The following is a 14,483-nucleotide window of genomic DNA, read 5'->3' as shown; positions in this document are numbered from 1 at the left end:
GTTTTGATCAAAGCATATCCTTACATATATAGTTCCTTAATTTCCTCTCCAATCTCAATTAATTTATTATAATAGAAGAAAAGTCTATTAAGAGTGTGTGTTACCATGCTAGTGAGTAAATAAGAATATGTAATTCTCAATTCACATAATACTTTTATTAGGAAAAAATAATGGTTTTGTTCAAATATACCTAATTAGGTCTAAAGGGAATTTCACTTCGTTTGTCACCAAATCACATAATAAAGAACTCTCTCTAAATTATGTACGTGCCTTAACAACAATACATGTGGATTCTAACATATTAACCTAATATCATTAGTCTTTTGCTTTTGTTTTCCTCTTACTTTTGCGTATGACGCTTTTGAGCTCAACCACCCCAAAATTTCTCTCATTTTGCCTCCATAAATGAAACAATAATGTCTTAAGAGGCATATCAATACACTTTTTCTTCAATTAACCCTCCCTCAGCTCCATCCCCTTAATTTTAGGCTTTTTTTTCTCCATTCTATGCCTAACTTTCTCATCTTTCACTAGCTAGTTTCTTGGTAATCGAAATGATTGTACGTAGCTTTTGTCGATAATCATAGTCCCAACTTATGCATATTCAATAATTGGCTTTTCTTGTTGTTATTCTCATAAATGATGTATATTTGTTAAAAACTTTTGAAGACTATACTATGCATCAACATAATTCTTCAACATGTTGAATATTAATAATAAATATCCACCGAATATACGAAATTCTAGTCCAAATTTTTAAATATAAAATAATGGATTTATTCTTAAGTTTAGGAAATGGTGTACAAATTCAAAAACCTTAATTAATTTTTTGTTACAAACACCATTAAAATCTTAGTATAATTAAAGTATAATTATTTGTAATCCCTATACTTTCAGCTGGGTAATTTTTGCTGGAGCAGAGCCTTTTAAATGCTCTGTTTCAGCTGGCTCTCCCACCACCATATTATCAGTAAGGAGAAAGAAACTTTAAATGCAACCATTAACAACTAATTAGTGTGGAGATGTATCGATAAATTAATGCCCACGGTCAACTAAGCGTGTGTGTGTATATATATATTTTGAAAAGATAATATCATTGTCAGAGGAGAAACCAAACAGGATGCTCGGAGTCTCCGAACAGTACTACGTAAAAAGGCGAGGATGAAACAACCTCTCCCAACAAAGAAAATATAAGAGAACTCTTTCTAATATGGAAACCATCATCACCCTACAAACAAGCAAGTAAGACTTCCAAACAAGTTTAAACAAAAGCCGACGGAAGGCTTTTGTTTAGGTTACATACTCTCTTATTACATCCATCATATGTAGCTGTGCTTATAGTAATACTTCCATTAAAATCCTAACTAGTTATAGAAGAAGGTTTGTCATAGTAAATCACATTAACTTTAAGTTTAAGAATCGCATCGAAAGTAGTGGTATTCCGGGTAATCGTTGTGATAGCCACAGGCCCACCAGCCAGAAAAAGCAGCCCTGTCCCTCCCACCACAGACATTGAACGGTTATTACTCAGCGGATGACTGACCCCAAGTACAGAGAGGGAGCTCCCGTTATAAAGACCAGTGGTAAAAGAGAAAACAAGGGTCATTACAAGCGTCAACTCCTCGGATTTGAGGCTAGTTGCGGCGTAGTAGCCGCGCGCGCTCCCGATGGGTTTCCCATTCGGAGTCTCTGTAATGGGATCATCGACGACGAGTAGGGTGCCGAACGACAGCACTGCGGTGTCGGATCTTTGCTGGGACTTAGGGCCGTGAGCTACCACAACTGCAGTACGGTTTAAGCCGGTCAAATTCTCTCGGACGTAGAAGTTGAGCTGAACCAGGTTTGGTTTAAGGGGTTGAAGTGGCTTGGCAACTGAATAATATGCACATCTGGTCGGCGTAGGGTTGATGGTAACCATAAAGACTAAGACCCACAAGTAGACTATGACCACCTGTCCTTCCATTTTGATTAAGCACTTAATCTACTCTTCTGCAAAATGCACCCTAATCACCAATACTACTGGCAAGCTTGTTCTTATTCGCACATTCAATTCATGTATTTATAGTCTCAATCAAAGAAAAGCTCATGGGAATAAAATCTTTCTTTAATTGCGCACAAGTTGCGGAAGCAATTTAAACAAACTCATTACTAATAGTAATGAGGACATCCCCATGCATGTGCGTAAAATATAATGGAACTCACTTTAAACGACATTTTTTTCTCAATGCCTTTTCTATTGATTGGGCATCTGTAAATGCTCTCAAAATTTAATTCTCATTTCACATGCCACTTTTGTTTAAAAAATTAGAAAATGCACGTGGAATTTCTCAAAAGTAAATTTTTTTTAAAAATATGATTTCTAGGAATTATCGTGTGTTTGGGCGATTATGTTGTTTTGGAATATTTAATTTTTCTAGAAAATCCCAAAAATGGGAAAATTATTGGTAAATAATTTTTAAATTATTAGAAAAATAGAAAAGATTGCAGCAAAATTTGCAATTAATTGTTGTTAAACTCAAGACTTGTGGTGAGGAGAGATGCTTTACCAACTCATAGGCATGCCTTTATAATTTTTTGGTCAACAAACAATACATATACTCAATCTATTTTATATCTTTGGCAAAAAAATAATTAGTTAATTAATTAATTAATTTTTTATATTACTTCTTTTTTCTTGCACTCTTCTTATTTGTTTTGTTTTGTTCTGTTTTACATTTTTTTGGAATGTCAAGCCACCAACATGCAGCCACACGCAAAACAAAGGACGCTTTATTTTGTTTAGTTTGTATTATCTTTAAAAAAAATAAAAATATAGAAAAATCTTAAAAGAAATCTAAACATTCATTTAAAATCCCGAAAACAAAAATTTCTAGGAAATTGGAAAATCGTTTTGTTGACTTGGTTGCATCTTTGAGGTTCTTTAGGATTCCACAACACCTTTAAACATCCCAACACCACGATAACTTCTCTTATAATCTTGAATTCAAAGCCTATTTCTCCTTTTATGTTTGTCTATCTCTTTCTCGTCGTCCAATTCCTTTAGAATTAGGTTGTGCAAGGGTGCTTAATTCGGGAATTCAGGTCTCTTCATTTCTCTTTGTTTCATTCTATTAGGATCCTAGAGGGATGGATCTCTTTTGAAAATCATCGTAGCCCAAGCTTAGGTATGATGTAAATGCTTTGAAATCGCAGGCAAGAGCTTAACAATGTGTTCAATGCTTTTCAGAATTGTCTATACGTTCAAGGTTCCCAATCATATGCCAAAAGAGAGGCACTAGGGTTTAGAGGTTGTTTTTATAAGTAATATCGGCTTTTGGTTAAGTCTTGACCGTTGGATCAATTTGATTAAGTGAATAACCCGCGTGTTTTCTCTCTAAAGTTTAGATTTTTAAAGTTTCTGCAGGTCCAGACAATTGAGCGTTCTGGTTTGGACGTCTGATGTTCCTTAAAGCATTGAAATTTATAGTCTGGACATAGAGTCAGATGACTGAACTGTAGGTTTAGTATTCTGAAGTCCCAGCTCAGACGATTGAACTGAGGGTTTAGACGTCTGAAAGTGTTTTGCATGTTCTGTGTTTCAAAATTAATTCTTCAGATGACTAAACTAATTCTTCAGTCTTCTGAGGAAATTCTTCAGACATCTGAAGTAAAACTTCAGTCGTCTGAGGTTGCATCTTCAGACTTCTGAGGTTACACTTTAGTCGTCTGGGCAGACCAACTTTAAAATTTTTATTTTCAGTTTCAAAATCAATTTTGCTCTCTTGCTTTGATCCCTTATAAAACATTTTTGGGAGTTCAAATTAAGGTCTCTAAGTCTATGCTAAAAGATTTTCATGAGATGCATGTGTAGGGCATATTTTGAGCATCTAGCTATATCATATAAAATATGCAAATACAATCAATTCTAAATGCTCATTCCCATGACGATCTTGAACTTGACGCTTGCATCTTCATTCTTCCACTCTTTTACTTCCGTGGATTGTGTCAGGTTATATATGCTTTAATCCTCGTGGCTTCCATGACTTCATCATCTTCCGTGCATGCTAAGTAATGTTCTTGCTCACATTCTCAATGCATAGATCAAATACCAAGTGATTTGTTATTATCAAAACGGGATTTGACTCATAGAGTCAACACCCACTGTAACGACCTGCTTAATTAAATGGTTTTTTTTTTTATATATTATAATATTCTACATACTTTGATACCATGCTGGGGGTAAACCCAACCAAAACCTAAGCAGCAAGAAGCGGAAGTCATACAAACATAACCATAAACCATTATATACAATACATAACCAATACCACTCAATACCAGAGTACTACATGTTTTCCCAATATACACATATATCTGAATTCCCCAAAATACCCTCAACTAGCTAGGGTAATACAAAAATGCTCCCAAAAATGATACTCACTCTCTGTCAGGGCACAATAGAGCCCCTCTATTTGCGAGCCTGGTCTGCTCGCCTACCTAGATCACCTGAAAAATGTTTCAACACTAGGATGAGCCAACGCTCAGTAAGAAGAAATATGCTATTACTAGTGTGTGGCAAATGAGTTAACAATATTATGCTAAATCTGATTTCATATAAGAATGTATAATTGGATATGTTAAGTACAGTATAAGTAAGAAAATGCATCCCCTTTCCATGTTGCTTAACATAACAGTATTGTAAGTTATAATTCAAAATACTTCTAGTGTACATAAGTAGGGTCCCCGAACCAGTAAATCCATACGTATGTAATAATAACTGAAACTGTTCCCTGTGGCTATCTATGTCATGACATGCCCCCTCATGACAAGGTTGTGCGGCATGTAGGCTGGATTTACCCTGACTTGCCAACCAGGAATAAATCACTAAACTCCGTCAGTCGACCTGCCCACCTCAACCCATATCTGGATAGGGAGCCTAACTTCTTTAAGGGCCTAGGTGGTCGACTTTACCACGTATATCTGAATAGGTGGTTACACTCGTAAAGTAACATAGTATCTATAGCAACGGTACCGTGCTCTGTAGCTGCAAGTCCAATAGGGTCTGATATCATATAACATATTTCTATACATAACTAACTGATTTACCATGATTCTGAAGTATTGAAATAACCATGATGCTGCATAACGTACTAAAATCTGAATAATCATAACATGAAACTGCATATTCGTAATACTGGAATTCGTATAATCATGATACTGAGATCCATAAAATCATGGTACTGAAATATCGTAAAATCATGGTACTGAGATCCATAAAATCATGATACGGAAGTTCGTATAACCATAATATTGTAATTCATAAAATTAGGAAACTAAATTCGTAAAACATATCCCTGTACCATATACATAATCACAAGCCACATAATACTAAAATACGTAATTTTCGTAAATAAATAAACTATATAATATTTAGAAATTTCCTAACATAACATATTTCCCTTACCTTAACTTTGAAAAGCCCCTATTGTACTCTAGCCCAATACCCGCAGGGCCTCCTTTACAACACCCTAAAAATAATATTTTCCAGAACTAAATATCAGTATTTTTTCGCCTATATCATTTCTTATAATTGCCAGGAAGTCAAAAATTGGATAAAAGTCCTTACCTTGAATTTGGGATGAAATCCAACTTCGTTTTCCTGACAATTTGCTCCGGCAGTCTTGTAGAGAACTCCTCCAGGAGTGTCGTGGTAGCTTCGGATCGTCGATCCGGCAACTGGTGGGGCCGAAATCGAAGAGAGAAGGGAGAGGGAGACGTAGAGAGGCAGAGAGAGAGAGAGAGAGAGAGAGAGAGAGAGAGAGAGAGAGAGAGAGAGAGAGAGAGAGAGAGAGAGCTCGGTGAAAAATGGGATAAAATCCAATTTTCCCTACTTATATAGGACCATATTCGTTGACGAGACACGTCACCTCGTCGACGAGTCTTTCAATAAATTCGTCGACGAAGCCCTGTATTCGTCGACGAAATTCAGAGGCTCGAAATCCGTCTCTCAGTATTTTCTCGTCGACGAAGCCTTGTATTCATCGACGAATACAGGGCTTCGTCGACGAAATCCTTAAGGCCTTCGTCGACGAAACCCTGTGTTTGTCGACGAAGCTTGGCAATTTTCTGAAATTTTGATTATTTAATATTATCTCCAAAATGTAATGTCATCGACAAACGCTCTACGTTCGTCGACGAAGTCTACGACCTCCTTCTGTTTCTGTTTCTATTTTCTCTTCCTCTTTAATATTTAAAATGCTATTATTCTTCGGGTCACTACACCCACTATATCCCACCGGTCAAACTTTTGAGTATGTTTATATACATGTGCTTATTTGCAAAAAATTAAGATAAGATTAGAGATTTGATTAAAAAATATTTCCTCTGAATTTTTAAAAAGCTCTTTCTTCACATACAAGCCAAAACTCTCATCCTTTGTTCATTCCTTTGTAAAATAATATTGAGTGAGAGTATTCTAAGCTATCCTACACTTCCTATTTTAGCTCAAACTCTCAAGCTTGTGATTGCTTGTTGATTTTTATTGAGAGTTAAGCCCAAAAGTTTTCCCCCTTGATTTAATTAATAAACTCATTTTGTGGAAAACTTTTTACTAGCTTGTGAGTCATTGCATTTCTTATTGCAAGACTCTTGGGTTTGTCTTGGTTTTTTGAAGAAAATATTTTTGACAAACTTGTTTTCTAAATATCTCTTGTGCTTGAGATTTTGAAAATCTTTTTGAGATATTTGTTTATTCACTTGAAATCTTTGAAACTATATTTGTGGTTGATATATTTATTTATATTGTTTCAAAGAAAGCTTGATATCACACTGTCACACTCTGATTGCCTATTGACATTATCTTGAGAGTTGTAGATTTATATATCTTCACTGAGGTTATAGTTCTTATCATTAGGAAATGCATTGATTATTGCTTGAGCATATATATCCGTACAAATCTACTTGTATTAGAAACATCTTTATTTGTACACAATTTTATATTATTTATTGTATTCCAAGCATGACCTGAGGGGGTGTTGATCTAGCCCATAAAGATCGGTTGTTAGGGCCTTCTCCGCCCCGTAAGAAGAGTGTGTAAAGGTTGAGGTCAGCCCTGGTGTAATTTGACCTGATTGTAATTGATACCGCTTCACCCGTTATGTGAGTCGTAGTGGAATTCTCGGGCTTGCGAGCTGAGGCGGGGACGAAGGTAATATTGGCCGAACCCTGATAACATATTGTGTGTGTACTTTATAATTCCGTATTTTATTTACTGCACATAAATGTTATTTTTATTAGACCGTGAATGTTGCGTATGATTTAATTTTCGTATATTATATTTATCTGCATATTTGGGATTGCATAGAGAGATCCTAAGTTGTGTTATACTACTACTTGACATTGAACCTATGACAAAATTTTTAATACCCAATTCACCTCCTCTTAGGAATATACCAATTTGAATATCACGTATAAGGTTGTGGCTCAATCATGACAGTCTGCAACAAACACAAATCCTATGATCTGGGAATAAGCTTACACAAATCAGTGACATGGCGGTATCTCAACCGTACGGAGAAAGCACGGATCGTGTGGCCACGGTTTGACCACGTGAGGAGGGTGCCACATGTTGCTTCCTAATTGTCCCGAAGTCAAGAATACAAAAACCCATTTTTTTTGTTTATGCTCATTTCGCCTTTATCCCTCTCTCTCCTGAATATCCTCTCTCCTCTTTTCTTCATCTATTCTCTTCTCCTTCTTTCATTTTCTGCAAGCCCTAGCCTCGGATCTTCTGCTTTGGAGAAAAAATCTTCAAGATCCACCTCATTTCACATCCTCATCGTTGCTTCATGTCGTCGCAAACACCGCCATCCATCTACACGAACCACCAACTCCGGCGTCGTCTCTCACTCTCACTCTCTACCCGGAAAACACCATCATCATCCTCGACGCCGCTGGGATTGACGACGATGATAGTGCTTCGCCACCGCCGGCGTTGCCCTTGCCATTCACGCCGCTTCCCCCTCGGCTACTCATACTCGCACTCCCTCTGTATCTCGAAACCCTAATCCTTTCTGAACCTTATCCCTTTCCTCTCTAATTTGAGTCTTCTGAGAACCCCAGCTCTCCAAGACTCCTTCGAAACCCTAAATCAAAAATCCCTAATCTCTCTAGCCTCTGAGACCTACAACTCTCTCCTTCTCTTCCTTTTGCTCTCTTTCTAGTAACGCTCGAAACGAAACCCTAAATCTATCAACAAGCTTCTCTCACTTCCTCTTTCTGCTCTGATTTTCAGAGAGAAATCTTCGCTCTGTTCCTCTCTGTAACCCACGAAAATCCTTTCTGAGACCCCAAACACCACCTGGCTTGATCCAAAAGAAGGTTTGGAGATCAGACGAAAGTAGAAGGAACGATGAACAATCTGGAGGGTGCTTCAAGAAGGAAGATTCACAAAAAAAAAAAAAATACTCATGGTGATCCTTTCAATTTTCGAAGGCGCCTTAAAAACAAGATAATATATTCTCTGCCCCCCTTTTTTACATTTTTGATTTATTTTTATTCTATGCATGTGATTTCTGGTGTTTATGATCTAGGACTTGGAGGTCGTGGGTGCTGTTGATGCAGCGAGCTTGGATTAGGGTTAGGGTTCAGTTTATAGATCTGGGGTTGAAGATGAGTCACCTCGTCTCGACCTGGTGGGTGAGTAATAGGTTTAACTCGCACGAGTCAACCTGGTGGGTCATGTGGCTCGGTTAAGCCCGAGTCAGGCTGAGGAAACGTGTGGGCCTCGGGCACGTGTGGGTTTAAAATTTTCAAATGGGCCTCGGGGTTAAGTTGAAAACAGGTTCGGGGATTTTCAAAATGGTTTGGGCCTTGATCTAAGTTTGAAAACACAAGCGGGTCAGGGGTTTAAATTAAAACACAAGTGGGCCTTGTTTAAAATACGAGCGAGCCGGTTTTATTTTTAAAATGGGACTGGGCTTTTGTTCAAAACACGATTGGGCCAGGTATGATTTAGAACACACGTGGGCCTTGGGTTTAGTTTAAATGGGCTTGGGGTAAAAAATGTTTTCAGGGGCTTTGGATTAAAAGACTTTTGGGCCTGGGGTTTTATTTTAAGAGTGATCTTCGGGTGTTTTCTTTTTTAAATTTAGGCATGGGTTTTTTGGAATTAAACGGGGCCTGGGGTCTTGGAACTGGTGTGAACCTGAATTCGGATTCGGGGATTTGGGGCTCTGGTGGGCACAAAAATCTTTTTTGGCATTTTTTGTAACAATTTCTGATTCCATTTGCTTTTCTTGCAAGTGAACGGGGGACCAGCTGGTAGGCAGGGAGTGGGGGGCTTGTGCATTTTCACTGTATTTTTTTCATTTTTTTTCTTGCAATTTTTAAAGGACTCAGTTAAAAATTAAAAGGGCTCAGAGCTTTTTGAAATTATGGGGGTTCAATCCACAATTAATTTTGACATTGAGGGACGTTGAATGAAACCTCGGTTTACACTCCAAGGGACTCAAAATTTAATTTTCTTGACATAATCATTGCTTAAGAACGAAATAAAAAACAAGTCTCAAAATAAAACGGGACTCACAATACTTGAGACTTGAAATAGCAATACGGAGACTCAAGTAAAAAGGCTCAAAGACTTTATACATTTTTTGAAAAAGGACTCTATTCAGGACTCCAAGTCAATTCCTACCACACCGGGTAGTTTTTCAAAATTGCCTGATTAAAATTGGGGTGTTTATAGGGTGTCTAATTGGATTAAAGGTCAAGGGTTGACTTGGGGCTTAGGTAAATGGGTGAATTGACTTGGACTAGGGTCAAATTGACTCAGGTCCTCGGAGGGAACAATTCAATTACTTCTAATTTGATCAATCAGAAGTTGATTTATCAATCAAATTTAAGTTGAATTGATCAATTTATGCCTGCCTTGAACTTTGATTTCACTCACATCTTTAATTGTACAATTTCCACCTAACTAGTTGCTATTTTCCTTTTTTACTTGCAGGTTTAAAAATGAATATGCTGACCCACAGTTTTTTTTCCATATATTTTGTTTTTTCCTTTTTCCTGTATTTTCTCATTTTATTGTATTAATGAATATTTATACAATTATGCATAAATTCAAAAATTGGACTCAGAAAAAACCCAAATGGACATTAAAATTAGACCTGAAAAAAATAAATTTTGCTATACAAGTCCTAGACAAAATGGGGTGTCTACAATTATAAGATAATTATATATATTCATGTGTTAGATGTAAGCACTATTAGGTTAGTTTATGATGTTTAATATTTGCCCATGTTGTTATTAGCTTTTATATTAAAAAAAATGCTTTTATGAAACATGTTCACAATAATACTAAACAAATTGACATCAAATGGAACTCTTTTTTTTATTCTTTAGCATTTGATCAATTTAAAATACATATATATATTTGAAAGCCTTTGATAGTACAATCTCATTGGCTTATGGCAACAAGCATCCAATTTTTATTCCATCCCTTGTATGATACAACCAACCAATTATGAGAAAGTATTTTTGTTGCAGACTTATTTTATTTTTATTTTTATTTTTTTACTGTGCAAAGTGTGAATGAATCAATGGAAATTAAAAGTTGAGACGAACTAAAATATTATAAAATTTTGAATTAAATTATTAATGATTAATTTGTTTGATTGGTGATGCGTCAATTCGACTAATGATCGAATGACCAATTCATTTTTTGTAGTCACTATCCATGTGATGTATAGAAGTTTTGATCAAAGTATATCCTTACATATATAGTTCCTTAATTTCCTCTCCAATCTCAATTAATTTATTATAATAGAAGAAAAGTTCATTCAAAGTGTATGTTACCAGGCTAGTGAGTAAAATATATATAGTAGAACTTACATCAAACATAATTTATTCTTAATTTCATTTTAAATAAGAATATGTAATTCTCAATTCACATAATACTTTTATTAGGAAAAAATAATGGTTTTGTTCAAATATACCTAGCTAGGTCTAAAGGGAATTTCACTTTGTCTGTCACCAAATCACATAATAAAGAACTCTCTCTAAATTATGTACGTGTCTTAGCTGCAATACATGTGGATTCTAACGTATTAACCTAATATCATTAATCTTTTGCTTTTGTTTTCCTCTTACTTTTGCATATGACACTTTTGAGCTCAATCACCCCCAAAATTTCTCTCATTTTGCCTCCATAAATGAAACAATAATGTCTTACAGGCATATCGATAAACTTTTTCCATCCCCTTAATTTTGGGCATTTTTTTCTCCATTCCATGCCTAACTTTCTCGTCTTTCACTAGCTAGCTTCTTGGTAATTGAAATGATTGTACATGCCTTTTGTCGATAATCATAGTCCCAACTGGTGCATATTCAACAATTGGCTTTTCTTGTTGTTATTCTCGTAAATGATGTATATTTGTTAAAAACTTTAGAAGACTATAATATGCATCAATATAATTCTTCAACATGTTGAATATTAATAATAAATATCCATTGAATATACGAAATTCTAGTCCAAATTTTTAAATATAAAATAATGGATTTGTTCTTAAGTTTAGGAAATGGTGTACAAATTCAAAAACCTTAATTAATTTTTTGTTACAAATACCATTAAAATCTTAGTATAATTAAAGTATAAGTATTTATAATCCCTACACTTTCAGCTGGGTAATTTTTGCTGGAGCAGAGCCTTTTAAATGCTCTGTTTCAGCTGGCTCTCCCACCACCAAATTACTAGTAAGGAGAAAGAAACTTTAAATGCAACCATTAACAACTAATTAGTGTGGAGATGTATTGGTAAATTAATGCGCACAATCAACTAAGAGTGTGTGTGTATATATTTTGAAAAGATAATATCATTATGAGAGGAGAAAGCAAACAAGATGCTTGGAGTCTCCGAACAGTACTACATAAAAAGGAGAGGATAAAACAATCTCTTCCAACAAAGAAAATACAAGAGAACTTTTTCTAATATGAAAATCATCATCACCCTGCAAACAAGCAAGTAAGACTTCCAAACAAGTTTAAACAAAAGTCGGCAGAAGGCTTTTGTTTAGGTTACATACTCTCTTATTACATCCATCATATGTAGCTGTCCTTATAGTAATACTTCCATTAAAACCCTAACTAGTTAGAGAAGAAGGTTTGTCATAGTAAATCACATTAACTTTAAGACTAAGAATCGCATCAAAAGAACTGGTATTCCGGGTAATCGTTGTGACAGCCACAGGCCCACCAGCCAGAAAAAGCAGCCCTGTCCCTCCCACCACAGACATTGAACGGTTATTACTCAGCGGATGACTGACCCCAAGTACAGAGAGGGAGCTCCCGTTATAAAGACCAGTGGTAAAAGAGAAAACAAGGGTCATTACAAGCGTCAACTCCTCGGATTTGAGGCTAGTTGCGGCGTAGTAGCCGCGCGCGCTCCCGATGGGTTTCCCATTCGGAATCTCTGTAATGGGATCATCGACGACGAGTAGGGTGCCGAACGACAGCGCTGCGGTGTCGGATCTTTGCTGGGTCCTAGGGCCGTGAGCTACCACAATTGCAGTAGCGTTTAAGCCGGTCAAATTCTCTCGGACGTAGAAGTTGAGCTGAACCAGGTTTGGTTTAAGGGGTTGAAGTGGCTTGGCAACTGAATAATATGCACATCTGGTCGGCGTAGGGTTGATGGTAACCATAAAGACTAAGACCCACAAGTAGACTATGACCACCTGTCCTTTCATTTTGATTAAGCACTTAATCTACTCTTCTGCAAAATGCTCCCTAATCACCAATACTACTGGCAAGCTTGTTCTTATTCGGGCATTCAATTCATGTATTTATAGTCACAATTAAAGAAAAGCTCATGGGAATAAAATCTTTCTTTAATTGCGCACAAGTTGCGGAAGCAATTTAAACAAACTCATTACTAATAGTAATGAGGACGCCGCCATGCATGTGCGTAAAATATAATGGAACTCACTTTAAACGACATTTTTTTTTTCTCTATTGATTGGGCATCTGTAAATGCTCTCAAAATTTAATTCTCAATTCACATGCCACTTTAATTTAAAAAATTAGAAAATGCCTCAAAAATAAATTTTTTAAAAAATATGATTTCTAGGAATTATTGTGTGTTTGGGCGATTATGTTGTTTTGGAATATTTAATTTTTCTAGAAAATCCCAAAAATGGGAAAATTATTAGAGAAATAGAAAAGATTGCAGCAAAATTTGCAATTAATTGTTGTTAATTTATTTTATATCTCTGCAAAAAAATAATTAGTTAATTAGTTAATTAGTTAATTAATTATTTTTTTATGTTATATTTTTTTTCTCGCACTCTTCTTATTTGATTCGTTTTGTTCGGTTTTACTTTTTTTAGGAATGTCAAGCCACCAACATGCAGCCACACGCAAAACGAAGGGCACTTTGTTTTGTTTAGTTTGTATTATCTTTTAAAAAAGAAAAATATAGAAAAATCTTAAAGGAAATCTAAACATTCATTTAAAATCCCCAAAACAAAAATTTCTAGGAATTAGGAAAACCATTTTGTTGACTTGGTTGCATCTTTGAGGTTCTTTAGGATTCCACAACTCCTTTAAACATCCCAATACCACGGTAACTTCTCTTATAATCTTGAATTCAAAGCCTATTTCTCCTTTTATGTTTGTATATCTCTTTCTAATAATCCAATTCCTTTAGAATTAGGCTTAATTCGGAAATTCAGGTCTCTTCATTTCTCTTCGTTTCATTCTATTGGGGTCTTAGAGGGATGGATCTCATTCTACAAACACGTCTTCAAAACAACCTAACATTCACTCTTTTCTATCAAATAAATAAATTGGTTTCAAAGTAGAAGTTTGTCCTTAATTTTTTGACCGAGGATGAAACCCGTCCAAGTTCAAATCATTTTTAACATCAAAGTTACTATTTGACCCAATTTTTCTCAAACATCATTTCTCTTAAAATATATTTATAATCCCAACTTGTTTTTCATTCTATTATCAGAAGTTCAAAAATTAGGCTATCCCGATAAAGATAATTAAAAGGTTTTGTGGGATCCTAATTTCTCTCAAATTTTCTTAGATTGTGGAGACTAATGCTTTTTCATTCCTCTATGTCAATTAAGTACTTAGCATCTTCTTATTAGAAAAACATAATCATGTTCTTCACTAATCACAAAATATTTTTCTTAATTGGAGGTTCAATTTGTATGTGCACATCTAAAGGCTTTAATTCCCTTAATCTCTATTAATTTATTGGAAATGAAGAAAATCTCATGGGGAATTATGTATTTTTTTATTATTCCACAAACCGCGGGAATAATTTTGACGAACTTCCTTTCATATATTTATATCAGGGGGGCGCCAATGGGTAGGCGGTTTTCACTCCCTTTTAAATGCAAAATATAGAACATTATGCATGTATACTAAAATAGTTCGATTTTATGTTAAACAATATTTTATTCTCTATGTCGTTCAAAAAATGTATTCTCTTCTCAATTCAT

At 35.5% G+C, this 14,483-nt stretch overlaps 2 protein-coding genes across 2 annotated transcripts; both read right to left on the bottom strand.

Moving 5' to 3' along the window:
• Positions 1 to 1,360: 1,360 nt before the first annotated feature.
• Positions 1,361 to 1,963, bottom strand: LOC131155164 (dirigent protein 22-like). The gene has a single exon (XM_058108112.1). It carries the CDS (start codon positions 1,961 to 1,963, stop codon positions 1,361 to 1,363), a length of 603 nt encoding a protein of 200 aa, XP_057964095.1.
• Positions 1,964 to 11,831: 9,868 nt separating this feature from the next.
• LOC131156427 (dirigent protein 22-like) lies at positions 11,832 to 12,868 on the bottom strand. Its single transcript, XM_058110112.1, has one exon. The coding sequence runs from the start codon at positions 12,717 to 12,719 to the stop codon at positions 12,117 to 12,119; it is 603 nt and encodes a 200-aa protein (XP_057966095.1). The 5' UTR covers positions 12,720 to 12,868; the 3' UTR covers positions 11,832 to 12,116.
• Between the last annotated feature and the right edge of the window lie 1,615 nt (positions 12,869 to 14,483).

This window comes from Malania oleifera, chromosome 5 (genome assembly GCF_029873635.1).
Source record: "Malania oleifera isolate guangnan ecotype guangnan chromosome 5, ASM2987363v1, whole genome shotgun sequence".
NCBI classification, from domain to species: domain Eukaryota; kingdom Viridiplantae; phylum Streptophyta; class Magnoliopsida; order Santalales; family Ximeniaceae; genus Malania; species Malania oleifera.
This window is presented reverse-complemented; position numbering and strand designations above follow the sequence as displayed.

Bases quoted from the DNA above. Each gene is read 5' to 3' on its own strand.
- LOC131155164 (XM_058108112.1), bottom strand. From the start codon at position 1,963: ATGGAAGGACAGGTGGTCATAGTCTACTTGTGGGTCTTAGTCTTTATG.
- LOC131156427 (XM_058110112.1), bottom strand. From the start codon at position 12,719: ATGAAAGGACAGGTGGTCATAGTCTACTTGTGGGTCTTAGTCTTTATG.